Below are 14,193 nucleotides of genomic sequence, written 5' to 3'. Positions count from 1 at the left end.
CATACTCTAAGAAAGAAAAAACTTAATACCCAAAGTGTCATCAGCCAGAGACAGACACACAGTGCTTTCATCCTTCTGGACTGTTTCATTCATTATTTTTCTATATATTCATGCATATGTATACCTCCTTACCCATACATACATGGAAGCTTGTGTGTCATATATACTGCGAGTTTATGCGTGTGTATACGTGGACACACATATGTGCATATCGTCATTTAATCACCTGATTTTCTTTTTCTCATGGTACTTCTCACTCTCTGAAATCATCGTATTCCTGCACTTGTTTGCCTCCCTGTCTCTCCCGCTCAGGCCCACGGGAGGGGGATTTTGTCCCGTCCTGTTCACCATCATCTCTTCAGCACTGGTGCTCAATAAATTTATGTTGACATAATCAACAAATTGAAAAGTAGGCATATCACATGTATGTCTTTCCCCCCCTCGGTGATATGGGTCTTTGGGGCGTATTTCTCCTGAACGTCCTGCTCCCTGGGTTCTTCCAGATGCCCTCGGCTAAGCGGAGGGCAGTCAGAACGGCAGGCTCTAAGTATCGCTGCTCCAGGATGGAGGGGAAGACCACCCACCTAAGCCCTGACGTCAGTCTGCTGAGCTCCTAAGACGTTTCCAAGAGGCGTCCGTGGATGGGCGTACCACGGGGGACAGGGGGCTCCCCTTCCTATTTCGGTATATTTTGCAAGGCTCTTTTAGGACCCGTGTTTGAACAAATGGAGGCCTCTCCTGCCCGATTTCTAGTTCACCAAGGGATCGTATTCATATTTTCGTCGGCAACGAAGTGCGCTTTAACTCACGATGTGCCTCTGTTGGTTGAGGAGGCACTGGAGGGTCTTAGCCAAGCTCCTGGCCCTTGAGCTGAGAAGTCTCAAGACCTTTGGCAGGCGTGAGCCCCAAAAATGTTCGGAAGACTCAGTGGCTGTCGTGAAGGCCTGCGGCCGGGGGGTATGAGGAAGGGAAGCGGGATCAACTTGTATTCGGTAAAATGGTTCTGGATACATCACCAGTGAGAGCTTGATCGGAACACTCGAGGCCACTGGAGTGGGGAGGGATTTAATGCTGACGCGTGGAGGCTGACGCAGTTGATGGGAGGCTGGGGGTGGAGGCCAGGGGGCGCTGCTGACGTCAGGAGCCCAGGAACCTCGGGAAACCACCACCAGCGATGTCAGCTGCCCGCTGCAGCCGAGTGGGTAGTCCAGGGTATGCCGGAGATACCTTCGGCCGTGCGCCTGCCTCAGACGCTGCTGGAGGCCTATGGCTTCCTCATCTTACTGGCTGTCAGGTGAAGGCCGCCCGCTGGGGAGGCTGGGAATGTGGTCTCCGCACGTCCAGCTCCTGGGCTCAGGGGTGGCTGGGCAGGGCTGAGATGGCCTGAGTATCAGCACAGACAGAATGCCTTTCCCTTATACGTTAAACTTTTGTGCAAAATGAGACTTAAATACGTTCCATCCACAGCGATCAGGAGATAATGTCAGAGCACCTACTCTGTGCCACGTGAGGGCTTGGGACTCAGCAATGGGCAAGACGCGTGTGTTCCCTGACGGCGGGGTGTGTGTGGGACCTGGCCAGGAAGAAAGTGGACACGGGAATGTGCAAGGAGAGGGTGGGGAGTTAGTGTTTCGTGGGGACAGAGTTTCTGTTTGGGAGGATGGAAAAGCTCTGGAGACGGAATGTGGTGACGATGGTACAACCGTGTAAACGATGCCAATGTCACGGAACCGTCTGCTCGAGAGAGTGATTAACATAGTAAATCTCACATTCTGTATATTTGCCACAACTTACAAAATAATGCAGATGGATGTTTCTGGAAAGTGTTAATAATTGCTTTTAAGACAGTAAGAGGGGCACCCTGGGGTCAGGACCTATTTAGACCGTGGGATCTCAGGAACAGCCGAGTTAGAAGGTGGTCTTGGAGGTGAGCGAAGAAGGAAGCGGCCCCGAAGCCTCTGGAAAGGGGCCCCTGGAGCCAGACCGTGGAACGGGAGCAGTCTGAGGCCAGGCTGGCGGGAGCGAAGTGACAGAGGGATGGCAGGTGTGAAGCAAAGCCCATCAGGGCCAGTCACGTGGGACCGAGGGCCCAGGGGGACAGGCAGGGAGATCTGTGCGTGCTGGCAGCCCCAGGTGAGACTGCAGGAGGAGGGGATGGGGCAGTGGCAGACGGAATCTCCCTGCCCACCCATTGGCCCTCGGGAGATTCCCCCCCTCCAGCTGCCCCTCCACACTCTCTGTGGGGTTCCTTCTGGTCCCCAGCCCAGGTCAGTTCTTTTCTCACTTTACGCAGCCCCTAGGGGGACTCATGCACTCCCAGGACCATGAGCCACATGTCTGTGCACCTACCCCGAATACCTACCCCAGTGCAGATTTCTCTGCAGAGCTCACCCCATATCCCAACCTCCCGAGCCCCTCCCTCCACCTGCGTGACCCTCGGGAGGCTCAGCTGGCCTCCTCTTCATCTCCCCTAAGCCGGCTCTCCCTCCTGTGTCCTCATCTCCATCCACGGTACCTCCCTCCACACACTTGCCTGAGCTGAAAACCTAGGTGTGTTCTCCTTATTTCTCCATCTCTTTCCTCCTCACCAAACCCGCTGAACTCCGACAATGAAATGTCATGGACACCCGCCCTCTCCTCTCCATGACCTCTGCCCCAGTCCAGGTCACCAGGTTCTCTCACCTGGGTGAGCCCCGTGGCTTCCAAATCAGCCTCTGGCCTGCCCCCTCCAGGCCTCATTGCAGTCAGAGGGAGAGAGCCAGGGCTTCCAGGCCAAGGGAGTGTGAGGGCGCCGCAGACATCTGGGGACTTGGAAGCAGTCCGGGGTGGCTGGCCCCGGGCCGTGTGGAGGTCAGGTCAGCAGGGTGAGGTCATGGGAGGGGGGCGTGAACGCCAGACTCAGGAGCAGGGGCAGGAGAGGCCCTGAGGTGTTTCAAGCAGGGACACGATACCGCGCGCTTGCGTGTACGTCTATCCCCCTTATCCGTAAGGTCTTCAAGAATAGACCTTTGTGGTTTAAGGAAGCACAGAAGTAGTGAAGAGCCCTTCTGTTTCCGCAGCAGTTTCGCATGCTGTGCCTAATTTGGAACCTCTACCCAGAGAGAGGATTGCCTCCAGTTTCAAGGTGAGGAGAGTGACTCGCCCAAGGTCACTGAGCAAAGCCGCATCTCCGTCAGACTCATATCCTGCGGCTTCTCCTCTGCTTATGGCTACTCAGACCGGAAACCATCGCAGGGAGTGATTTTCTCCTAAAGCTCTGGGTGGCTGGTCTGCGTTTGTGCTGAGTGGCCCAGCGAGATGCGCTCATCCGCAAGAAAGAAGCAGCGGGTAGGAGAGTTATTTTTGCTTGTCGTGACTCACACCGGCGTGTCTAAGACGCGCTGCGCGGATTCTAATTTGAGCCCCGGGGGTGGGTGCTGCTGCCTTTGTTTGTCTCCACTGTCTGCCTCTCCTGGCGTCAAAGCCAAGTTTTCTGTGTCCCCAGCTGGGCACATCTGTCTGGCAAGGAAGAGACCGGGCGATTGGGTTTCAAATAGAAAGGTAATTCCAGAGGACACCCATCCCCAGGGGTGGGGAGGGAACCCTTTTGGGGCTCCCCTTGGTAAAGAGAAGATTAAAAGCAAATCCTCTCCTCGATAAAGAGTCTGAATGGAAAGCGGAGATCCGTGGCGCAGTCAGCCCGAGCCCTGGCGGAGGTGAGAAGTAGTCTCTGGGCGCTGTTTGCTTTCCTTTTTTAACTCGGAGGTTCCACAGCTATGATTTGCATCAGCTTTGCTGTGAGGCAGACTGGCACGTTGGTGCCGCCTTTTGGAGGAGATGGGTCAGAAGCCCAGCAGGGGACCAGGGAAGGTGACTTGGCACCTGGTGCGTGCAGGCAGGTCCAAGCAGGAGGCCAGGTGCACGTGATCCGGGCACGCAGGGAGGGTCAGGCCCGTGCTGAAGGGTCCCGTTAGGGCGTCCAGGGTGCCAGGTTCAGGCAGGTCTCCCGACCTGGCCAAGAGGGAGACAGGAGGCCCACGTGGGCATCTCACGCAGTCTTCCCGCCGGAGCGTGCAGCTCACCTTCGGGGAAACTTTCCAGACGGCCTCTCCTCTCCTCCAGTCCCGCCTGGGGGAGGGGCCTCCCTTCTCGGGGTCCCCTGTCCCAGGGCACTGCTCACACCGGTAAATGACTTCCCTTGTCTACTGTTAGCTCCTCCGGGGCAAGGATCCTATGAGGTTCATCTCCCAGCCTGGGGCCCGAGGCACAGCTGCATAAGTCAGTGAATGGTCTTAAAGAATAGGATGGTGGACCAAGGAGAGGCAGCAAAGATGAAGGGGACGAGAAAGGCGCTGCCCCCCGCCCTCCTCTGCCCCTTCATGTGGTCAGAAATCATCCCCCAAACTCGGGACGGACCTGTAGACGTCTGGAAGCCATGCCTAACAGTCTTGGGGATGGGAGTGGGGGAATCTGTCTGGACTCTCCCAGGTCTGTTGCATCAGGATCCCCGTGTTGTTGCTACAATCCGGGCCGAGGCAGTCACATCACTGGCCATGACATGATGCCGATGAGGGACACAGGGAAGAGCTGGGTGTGAACCCACAAGGGCTGTCTGGCCTCAGCTTCCCCATCTGAGAAATGGGGATGGTCGCACCTACTTAGCAGGTGTGCTGTGAGTATTAAGTGCAGGAAGCGATGCACTCCACCCCTCACCTGCCCCTGCCCATCACCTCTACACTGCCTCAGACCTGCCCTGCTAGTACTTCCTGCATCCTCCAACCAGATGCTGGCAGGGCCCTGGGGCTGGCTGCCAGGCTTGGATGGGAAATAACAGAAGGGTTGTTAATTACCACGCATCCGAGCCCCGGCCACTTTGCAGGCTTCCCACCCAGCACATCCCAGCTGAAAGAGCTAAGCCGATCTGGTTTTTTTTTGTTTTTGTTTTGTTTTGCGGTACGCCGGCCTCTCACTGTTGTGGCCTCTTCCGCTGCGGAGCACAGGCTCCGGACGCGCAGGCTCAGCGGCCACGGATCACGGGCCCAGCCGCTCCGCGGCATGTGGGATCTTCCTGGACCGGGGCACGAACTCGTGTCCCCTGCATCGGCAGGCGGACTCTCAACCACTGCGCCACCAGGGAAGCCCAGCGGATCTGTTTTTAACACGGGTTCCGTGGGGGTGATGCAGAGGCTGGGGGAAGACAGGGCCTGTCTGCCCAGCCGCCTGCAGACTGACCCGGGGAGCTCGGCCTTCGGGGAGTCGAGCACCCCTGCCCCGCCCTCAGCGGGAGGGGACCTTGGGGAGCTCGCTCTCTCTCTGCCCGCATCCGTGCTGCATGCCAGCTCCGTGGCGGCTCCTGTTACTCCGTGTCATGGTGACTTGTACCACGTTTGTGTCCTGCACTGGACTGGCCCTCCTCTGTGCCCGCTGCCCTGTGTCAGGCCTCCACCGCCCATTTCTACCATGAGTCCTGCATAGCGGGAAGCAAATCTCATCTGCGGACCTGCCGATACACTTTGGTGGTCGGGGAAGCATATCCGATATAGCACATGTCAATAATGTGATCTGAAAAGAAAAAAATTCCCCAAGCCGGTGACTTTCTTCAGAAGAAGCGCCCTGCCACTCCCGCTTAGAATCCATGTGCCGGTCGCACTGAGCTCCACCAGCCCTGGCTTCCCCTAGCGAACTCCTCGTGGCGCAGGTGCCACCCCCTCCGGGAAGCCCCCAGCCCAAGCTAAGCTCAGGCCTAGGGCAAGGCAAGGGAGGCTCTGAGGTATACAGTTAGGGAGGCACTCAAACTCAGGTGCCCTGGCCCACCTCTCACCCCCCAGAGACACGGCGCACCCACCCTGGGGACAGCTTCTTTGCCTTCTGTCCTTGTCTGTCCTGGGGTTTCCTGGTGCGAGGGAATCATATGCTCCCTGTACTGTCTCTCTTACCACCGCCTTTGAGCTGCCTCAGCACTGGGACCCTGAACCGCGGAGGTGTTTGGTGAAGCAAACTTCTCTGAAGAACGCTGCAATAATAAACCCGCTGTCATCTACGGCAGGCTCGCCATGGCCCGGGACTATGCTAAGTCTAGTCTTTTTGTGGGTTTTTTTTTTTTTTGCGGTGCGCGGGCCTCTCACTGTTGTGGTCTCTCCCGTTGCGGACCACAGGCTCCGGACGCGCAGGCTCAGCGGCCATGGCTCACGGGCCCAGCCGTGGCTCACGGGCCCAGCCGCTCCGCGGCATGTGGGATCTTCCCGGACCGGGGCATCGGCAGGCAGACTCTCAACCACTGCGCCACCAGGGAAGCCCTTTGTGGGTTTTGTTTTTGCCCCACTGCATGGCATGCAGGATCTTCGTTCCCTGACCAGGGATCAAACCCCTGCCCCCTGCAGTGGAAACGCAGTCTTAACCACCAGACCGCCGGGGGAGTCTGTTATATACTTTGTTTCCTTTAACTCTCAACTCGCTTCTGCCATGGTAATTCCTATCTTCATTTTACAGAGGAAGACATTGCAGCTCAGAGACGTGAAGTAATTTTCCCAAGGTTGCACAGCTCACAGGAGCCAAGGAGGGCTGAAGCCCAGCTCCATGGGCCTCCAGAGCCTGCACTGCTCCCGTCCAACCAGGCCTCTGCTGTGGGCTACGTGTTCCACGAGCAGCGCAACCTGGACTCCCGGGGCCATCATGGGCACCCCCGTCCTGCAGGACACCATCAGCGTGGCTGAGAGCAGGGCCGGGAGGAGTAAAATCCTGAGAACAGGGCTCTAGTTCACAATGGTTATTACTTCGTCTCTTGGTGGGGAGCAGAGGCCAGGTCCACCGGCGTGCTCGGAGTTGCACAGCTAATGGACACAGGGCTGAACCCAGCAGGAGCTGCGGCCGAAAGCAGCTCCCCCGCGGACAAGGGGAGGGCGCTCAGAGCTCACCGGGGGCCATGAGAAAATGCAGACCCTGATCCCGCAGGTCCGGATGGGGCCAAGACACTGTGTTCCTAACAGGCGCCAGGGAGGCTGCTACTCCTGGTCCCAGAGTTTATTAACTGAGTAGCTTTGGAAAGACCCCACTTTATGGGTGTGTGACCTAGGCCATCGCAGGAGGATCTGTGCTTGGTTTGAAGCTCTACTGGCACCATCTTGAAATTCCTAGTTCCTTTTGAACAAGGAGCCCCACCTTTGCGTTTGTCCTTGGCCTGGCAGATTAAACCCTGGAACTCATGCTTCAGGTGGGCTGGCCATTAGTCCAAAGAATCTATCAAATATTTGTCTGCAACTGTGTTGCCTCTGATTTTGAGACACCCAGCCTCAAGGGCCCCCAGAACCTAGCTCGGGCGCCATATGTTTCCCCACAATAGTAAGCAGTGAAAATACACCATTTAAAGTAGTCCGGTTCCCAATTTGGGAGAGCAATCTGCCGGCCTCCTCTCCGCACGGTGCTAATTGCTTTGTTTTCTTTGCTCCAATAATCCTTTCCTTGTCAGCACTTTTTCCTTCCCCCGTCTTTCCTGGCTTGTCCCACTCTGAGGCCAAAAATAGCCCACAACCACGGATTGCTGGGCCCCCGGCCAGAATCACTTCCTCAGGTTCTTTTTCCTTCCGCCTCAGTTGCCACCACGGGTAGGGCCTTGGCTGTCACTGGGGGCTTTCGTGGAGAGGTGACCCGGTACCTAAAGTCCTCATTCCGTGTGGGAAAACCAACACCCATTTCTTGGACCAGGTCCCGTGCTCCGGCCTGGATGGCAATGATGAGGACCTGGGCCCTGCCAGGCTGCACAGCCTCTCCACCTGGAGGGAAAGGCAGGCTCTCCGAGGGTTCCCTGCGGAGAACCCTAGGAATGTTGGGCTGGAGCAAATGAATGTACAAGATGCTGGGGGAAGGGGCAGAGGAGGCATGAGAAAAACTCTGTTGGAGGATGTGTATCACAGAAGGCTTCCTGGAGGAGGTGACCTTCTAAAGGTGCCTCGGTGGATGAGGAGGTGTTTGATAAGCAGATAAAAGGGGGAAGATGTCCCATCATAAAAACAGGCTAAACTCATGCTGGGGGCACTGACAAAGCAGGGACGCCAAAAATAAATGAGAAACATTCAGCTTTGTTGAAGTTGCCCAGAATTCAGGGCTCAGAAAATTTCAAAGAAACCATTTTCATTTTATCACACTTGGATTTTGTGACGTTCTGAGATTTTAAAATCCGATTCTGAATTACCAGTGGTGATGTTGGGGGTGTGTTGATCCTGCTGGGCATTCCAGCCAAAGGAGACAAGACACACAAAGGTGGTCAGGATGTGAACGGTCTCAGCTGGGATGCCGCCTGTTTGCCTTTGGTTATGCTGTCCTCTCTGCCTGAAACACCCTCCCCTGGGTCTGGATCAAATTTCCATTCATTCTTCAAGGCTCGTATGGGTGTCACCTCCTCCAGGAAGCCCTTCCTTTTGTTCTGCACCTGGATGGTATTTTCCCCCTGCTCTGCTCCCGTAAAGCCCTGTGCATACCTAAATCTTTGCTTGACCTTGCAGTTTTAGCAGCTGTGGAAGAATGAATGAATGAACGAACGAATGAGCCTTCATTGCTGTGTGAAGCTTGGAGTGGTGAACAGGAATAAGTGAATGAGATTATTTATGCCTTCTGCTCTCCAGGCTACTTAAATATCCCCAAGGTTGTTTTCCTCCCAGAGGAGAAAAACAAACAAACAGTTCTCTTAGAGTCACAAACTGAGCTGGAATTGCTCATGCATGCATGCATGCATGCGTGCATTCCTTCGTGTATCCAGCAGGCCTTGGTTGACCTACAGCTTGGGGTCAGGCCTGTGCAGGCTGCTGGAGAAACCAAAAGATTCCCTACCCCTGAGATCAAGGGGCACAGTCTAGTGGGGGAGGTAAATAAGCAAATAGTTGTATTGTAAAAACATTGTGGAAAATGCATCACGAGCAAAGTGCTTAAATGAGCTTCCCTGGCCAGACGGCCCGGATGGAGCCGGGCGTGAGAGTTGCTGCCCCGGGGTGGGGCGCAGAGCCAGGCCGAGAGTGCCCAGTGGATACTGAATGAACCGTGCTGTATCCGGGAAAGATGTGGAAGGAGTCTTGGTGATTTACTTCATTTTTCCTGATTATCCAGGGAAGCCAGGTGCTGTGCAGAACATTTAGGAGTTGAAGGACGATGTCAAAGGAGACACAGGACCCCAAAAGACCTCCCAGTAGCCAGAGCTGGACCTATCTGGGCAGCAAAATAAGAAAATATTATTGGCTTCCCTGGTGGCGCAGTGGTTGGGAGTCCGCCTGCCGATGCAGGGGACACGGGTTCGCGCCCCGGTCCGGGAGGACCCCGCGTGCCGCGGAGCGGCTGGGCCCGTGAGCCATGGCCGCTGGGCCTGCGCTTCCGGAGCCTGTGCTCCGCAGCGGGGGGGCCACAGCAGTGAGAGGACCGCGTACCGCAAAAAAAAAAAAAAAGAAAATATTATTGAAATACAACTCAAAGCATAAACTAAATATTTGTGGGTTCATAGTGATATAAATACATGATTGAATAAGTAAATAAATGGGGGAGAAAAGACAAATCTCCCAGGCGGAAGAATTCCATATAATGTCTGTAGCTACTCCACCCTCCAGGAGGGCCGCCTGCCTCTCCCCTCCCCCGCCCCCAGGTGTGGGCTGCGCAAGACGACTTCCTCCCAAAGGGACAGGATGGAAGCAGGGAGGAATGGAGTAACGTTACAGGGAGACGCCTGGCCAGTGCCACCTGGCCAGCGAGGGCAGCATCGTCAGTGACAGGTCATGTCCACTGCACGTCCACTGCAACGAGGGAGGCACCCCTCATTTTGCTCCTTTCCCCCCCAAAACTCAGAACCGCGGCATCAGCACAAGAAAAATATCAAACAGACCCAAATGGGGAGAGTCTGCTGCAAAACCGCCAGCCAGTCCTCAAAGCTGCCATGTCATTAACAGCAAAGAAAGCCTGAGAAACTGTCACCACCCGGAAGAGCCGGAGGAGACATGACAACTAATGTCGCCACGTGGGAACCTGGAGCAGGAACAGAAAAAGACGTTGGTGGGAAAACTGGTGAAACGTAGCGTGTAGTTTAGATGAGACCAATGTATCGATGGTTGGGTCCTTAGTGGTGACGGATGTATGATCCTGACGTCAGCTATTCATGAAAGAGGAAGCGGGGTGTGTGTCACGTGGGAACTCTCTGTGCTATCTTTGCAACTTTTCTGTAAATCTAAAACTATTCTAAACTAAAAAGTTTATTTAAAAATGTTTAAAAAGTCCTTCTAAACCCACCACTATTAACATCCCCCTGTGTTTCTTTCCATTCTCTTTTTTAAATGAAGATGTAATTGACATACGACATTATCTTAGTTTCAGGCGTGCAACATAATAATTCGATGTTTGTCTTGTGAAATGAACACAATAAGTCCAGTTGACATCTGTCACCATAGTTACAGAATTATTTTTCTTCTGATGAGAACTTTTAAGATCTACTCTCATAGCCACTTTCAAATATGCAGTATAGTTTTATTGATTATACCCACCGTGCCGTACTTATTTATCTTATGACTGGACGTTTGTACCTTTTGATCCCCTTCACCCGTTTTGCCCACCCTCCTCCCCCCACCAGTCTGTTCTCTGTATCTATGAGCTTGGTTTTTTTTTTCCTTTTTCCTTTTAGATTCCATACATAAGTGAGATCACACGGTACTTGCTTTCTCCTTCTGATTTATTTTACTTAGCATAACGTCCTTAACGTCCATCCATGTTGTCACAAATGGTAAGTTTCATCCTTTTTTATGGCAGAATAATAATCTTTCCATTCTTCTTTCTATGCATTTTCCACTGATAAAATTATACTTACCTTTATACACCTACCATTGACAAAATTATGATATACTTCCTTACAATTTTGTCCGTGTGAAATGTACAGAAATTAGACTCGCTTATAATTTTGTGCCCTGCTTTTTAAATGTCACATGTTCATGAGCTCTCTTGTCACTAAACATTCTCTGTAAACATCTGTACACGCTCTCTGGCTCCCCTGACCATTCTCCCCCGCCCCATGTTTCCTGCATGTAAATCACACCATGAGGAACATCTCCGAGCACATCTTTGCAGGAATCAGGCTCTACGACCCGCCGTTTTCTGGGGACAGAAGGCTTTCGTGCTAGAGGAGATGAATGACCACCCCTGGGGAGCTCATTAGGTTTCCCTGGAAAGATAGAACACACTGGGTTATCATTTGTTCACACGAGACAGGAGTTTTGTGCAGTTCATTGATTGGTGCTCTCTGTGTTTAATTGTCTTCTAGAGCAGTGTCGGAGGTTGAGGAAGGCCATCCTGGGGGGGGCATCTCATTGCCCCACGCCCTCCCGGGGAAAGCCACCCATTTTGTGGACAAGGAAACTGAGGCACAGAGGGTGTTTGGTCACAGAGACATGGATTTGAACTGGGTTATCTGGAGACGGAGTGTGTGCCCCCAGCCCCCTACTCCACCAGCACACATGGTTCATTCACTCATCCCCTCATTCCCTCATTCACTCATCTGACTGCTGGAGTGCCCAGGCCCTGCAGGGGTGGGCTGGGGAGGGGGTCAGTAGTGACCTCCACAGACATGGCCCCTGGCCCAACAGGGCCTCAGTCCCTGGCGAGGAGGCCGCTTCCATGAAATGGGGTGAACGTGTGATGGGCAAGTCCTGGGTCCCCAGCAGCCTTGTGGCAGGAGCTCAGCCCAGCCTGGGTTGAGGAAGGCCCACCCCAGGGTGGGGCCGTGGCCCATGCTGAGCATGGCCAGGGTGCAAGTGGAGGCTGGGAGGGAGGCCGGTCCAGGAAGGGCCTGGGGACCCTGATAGGGGGGTTGGTGTCTCCTTGGGGCTCCCAGGAACCATGAAGTTTCTACAAGGCCCATGTGTAGGAGACCCCCTGGCTTCCTGTGTGGGGAACGGACCTTCTGATGATGCTGGAGGTGGGAGTCGGGGCCACAGCGCTGGAGGGTGAACCACGCGGCTCGCGGCCCCTCCACCCCGCGTGCTGGTGCTCCTGGCACTGTCGCAGCCCACCCGGCTGGTCGACCTTCTCTGGCACCAGGGACACAGGAGCTCTCGCGTGTCCCTCCGAGGGGCCCTGTCATTCCACCAAGTGACCGCGGGGCGAGGCAGCCTCCCAAATGGCCCCTGCCTCCTGGGTGTACTTGACAGTAAGCCCTCCCACTGTAGAGCTGTCGGCCGGGCAGGTCAGTGTGCTGGGGCGGCCGTACCAAAGTACCACAGGTGAGGCTGCGAACCACAGGAATCTGTCGTCTCGGTTCTGGAGGCAGGAAATCCGAAGCCAGGTGTCGGCAGGGCTGGTTCCCTCTCGGGGCTGCGGGGAACCCATTCCAGGCCCCCCACCCGGCTTCTGGCAGCTCCAGCAGCCCTTGGCTTGTGGGCGCATCTCCTGATCTCCACGGGGAGGCTCACGCCCCACCGTGTGTTTCAGATCATCCTCGTGAGCTCCGCTCTCAGCGACCGGGACCAGAGCCTCTTCCTCAGCACGGACGAGGGCGCCACCTTCCAGAAGCAGCTCATCCCCTTCTCCGTGGAAACGTTCATCTTCCACCCCCGGGTAGAGGACAAGGTGCTGGCCTACACCCGGGAGGGCAAGGTAAGCAGGCCTGGAGCCTTTCCGTCACGTGGGGCCCGGGACCCCCATCATCCCCTTCTCCCCTGGGCCGTGTGGTTGGACGCCACCAGGAGCTCGAGGCTTTGCAGGAGAACCGAGCGGGGGAGGTGAGCTGCGCACTTGGCACAAATGGGCCCGAGAGCCGGTCGATAGATAGTGGGTGATCATGAGGACCCTTCCACTCTGTCCCCCTCTCTCTGTACTCCAGCCATAGGGCCTTCCTCTACTTCCAGAACATTCCACGCACCCTCCCACGCCAGGCCCTCCCCTCAGCCTGGAGGCCTCTTCCACCACCACCATGAGAGTGAATCGTCCTTCAGACCCCAGAGCAGCGTCCCCTCCTCTGAGGCGCAGAGCAGCAGGGCCCCAGGAACACAGGGCACGTTCACAGGGCGACAGAGGAGAGAGTAATGGGGGGCTCTCTCCAGGGCCAGCGTGGGTGGGCTAGGAGACACCCTGGGGCTGAGCGGGGAGCTTGCTGAGGGCCCGTGGAGGAGGGGCCCCCCTGGCTGTAGGAAAGGCCTGTGTCGGTTTCCTGCGGCCACTGTAAGAAATGACCACAATATAATAGAAATGTATTCTCTCACAGTTTCGGAGACCAAAGGCCCAAAATCAGCTTCGTGGGGTGAACACCAAGGTGTCTGTGGGCCCCCGCTCCCTCTGGAGGCTCTGGGGGGGATCCCTCCCTTGCCTCTCCCAGTCTCTGGAATTCTGTGGCGTGTGGAGGGGTCACTCGGATCTCCTAAGGCAGCGTCTTCAACCCTTCCAGCTGCATCTTCACGTTGCCGCGCGCGTGTGTGACCCAGGATAATCTTCCCAACTAAACATCTTCACTGAATCACACCCGCAGAGTCTTTATTTTCCTCCATCTGGTCCCACGCACAGGTTCCAGGGCTTATGACGTGGATGTTTTGGGGGGGCCTTTTTCAGCCAACCACCTTGCCCAGTAGGAGGCCAGGTCCCCAGAGCCATAAGGAACGGGCAAGGAGGAGGCTGGTCCAGGAGAGGGTCGCTCAGCCCCTAGGAACTGCGGCTGGGCAGTCGGAGAACAGGAGTCATGGTACCCAGCTCTCTCCCCTCCCGCCCTCCGGTCTTCTGCTGGTGCCTCCCGTGGTCTGAATCCCACCAGAAGCCAGAGAGAAGGAGCCTGTGGATGCCGTCTACACAGGGCAAGCCCCCAGGGTAGGACAAAGGTGGAGAAGGCGGAGCCTGGGTCTGGGCTACATGGAAGCTGTCCAGATCGGGAGTTTCCTCGGCAGCCCCCAGGCCTGCTTGGGACCCACTGTGCCACACTCTCCCAGATTCCAGTGCCTCTCTTTCCCAGGACGGTAATTATGTATTTGTGCCACTAGTTAATTATTGTCTGCACCGTACACACACATTGGGGTCAGCTGTTTGAGGGTAAGGGCTATGCCTGGTTTTTTTTCACCGTTTTACCTCAAGTACCTGGCTGAAAATATTGAATGGATGGATGGAAGGATGGTGGATGGATGGAAGGATGGTGGATGGATGGATGGATGGTGGATGGATGGAAGGATGGTGGATGGTTGGAAGGATGGTGGATGGACGTGTGGATGGATGGAT

The 14,193-nt window shown here is 55.4% G+C and overlaps 1 protein-coding gene across 1 annotated transcript in view; it reads left to right on the top strand.

Moving 5' to 3' along the window:
* SORCS2 (sortilin related VPS10 domain containing receptor 2) overlaps positions 1 to 14,193 on the top strand; it is a gene marked incomplete at both ends in the record, with an annotated part of 481,188 nt that overhangs the window by 381,900 nt on the left and 85,095 nt on the right. The window contains one exon of the mRNA XM_082837533.1: positions 12,427 to 12,591. Coding sequence (XP_082693659.1) covers positions 12,427 to 12,591 — 165 coding nt within the window. The remainder of the gene's footprint in view (positions 1 to 12,426; positions 12,592 to 14,193) is intronic.

Source organism: Leucopleurus acutus, assembly GCF_964270905.1.
Source record: "Leucopleurus acutus genome assembly, chromosome: 4".
In the NCBI taxonomy this organism is placed as follows: domain Eukaryota; kingdom Metazoa; phylum Chordata; class Mammalia; order Artiodactyla; family Delphinidae; genus Leucopleurus; species Leucopleurus acutus.
The sequence above is the reverse complement of the archived record's forward strand: the minus strand, read 5'-3'. Positions and strand labels throughout refer to the sequence as shown.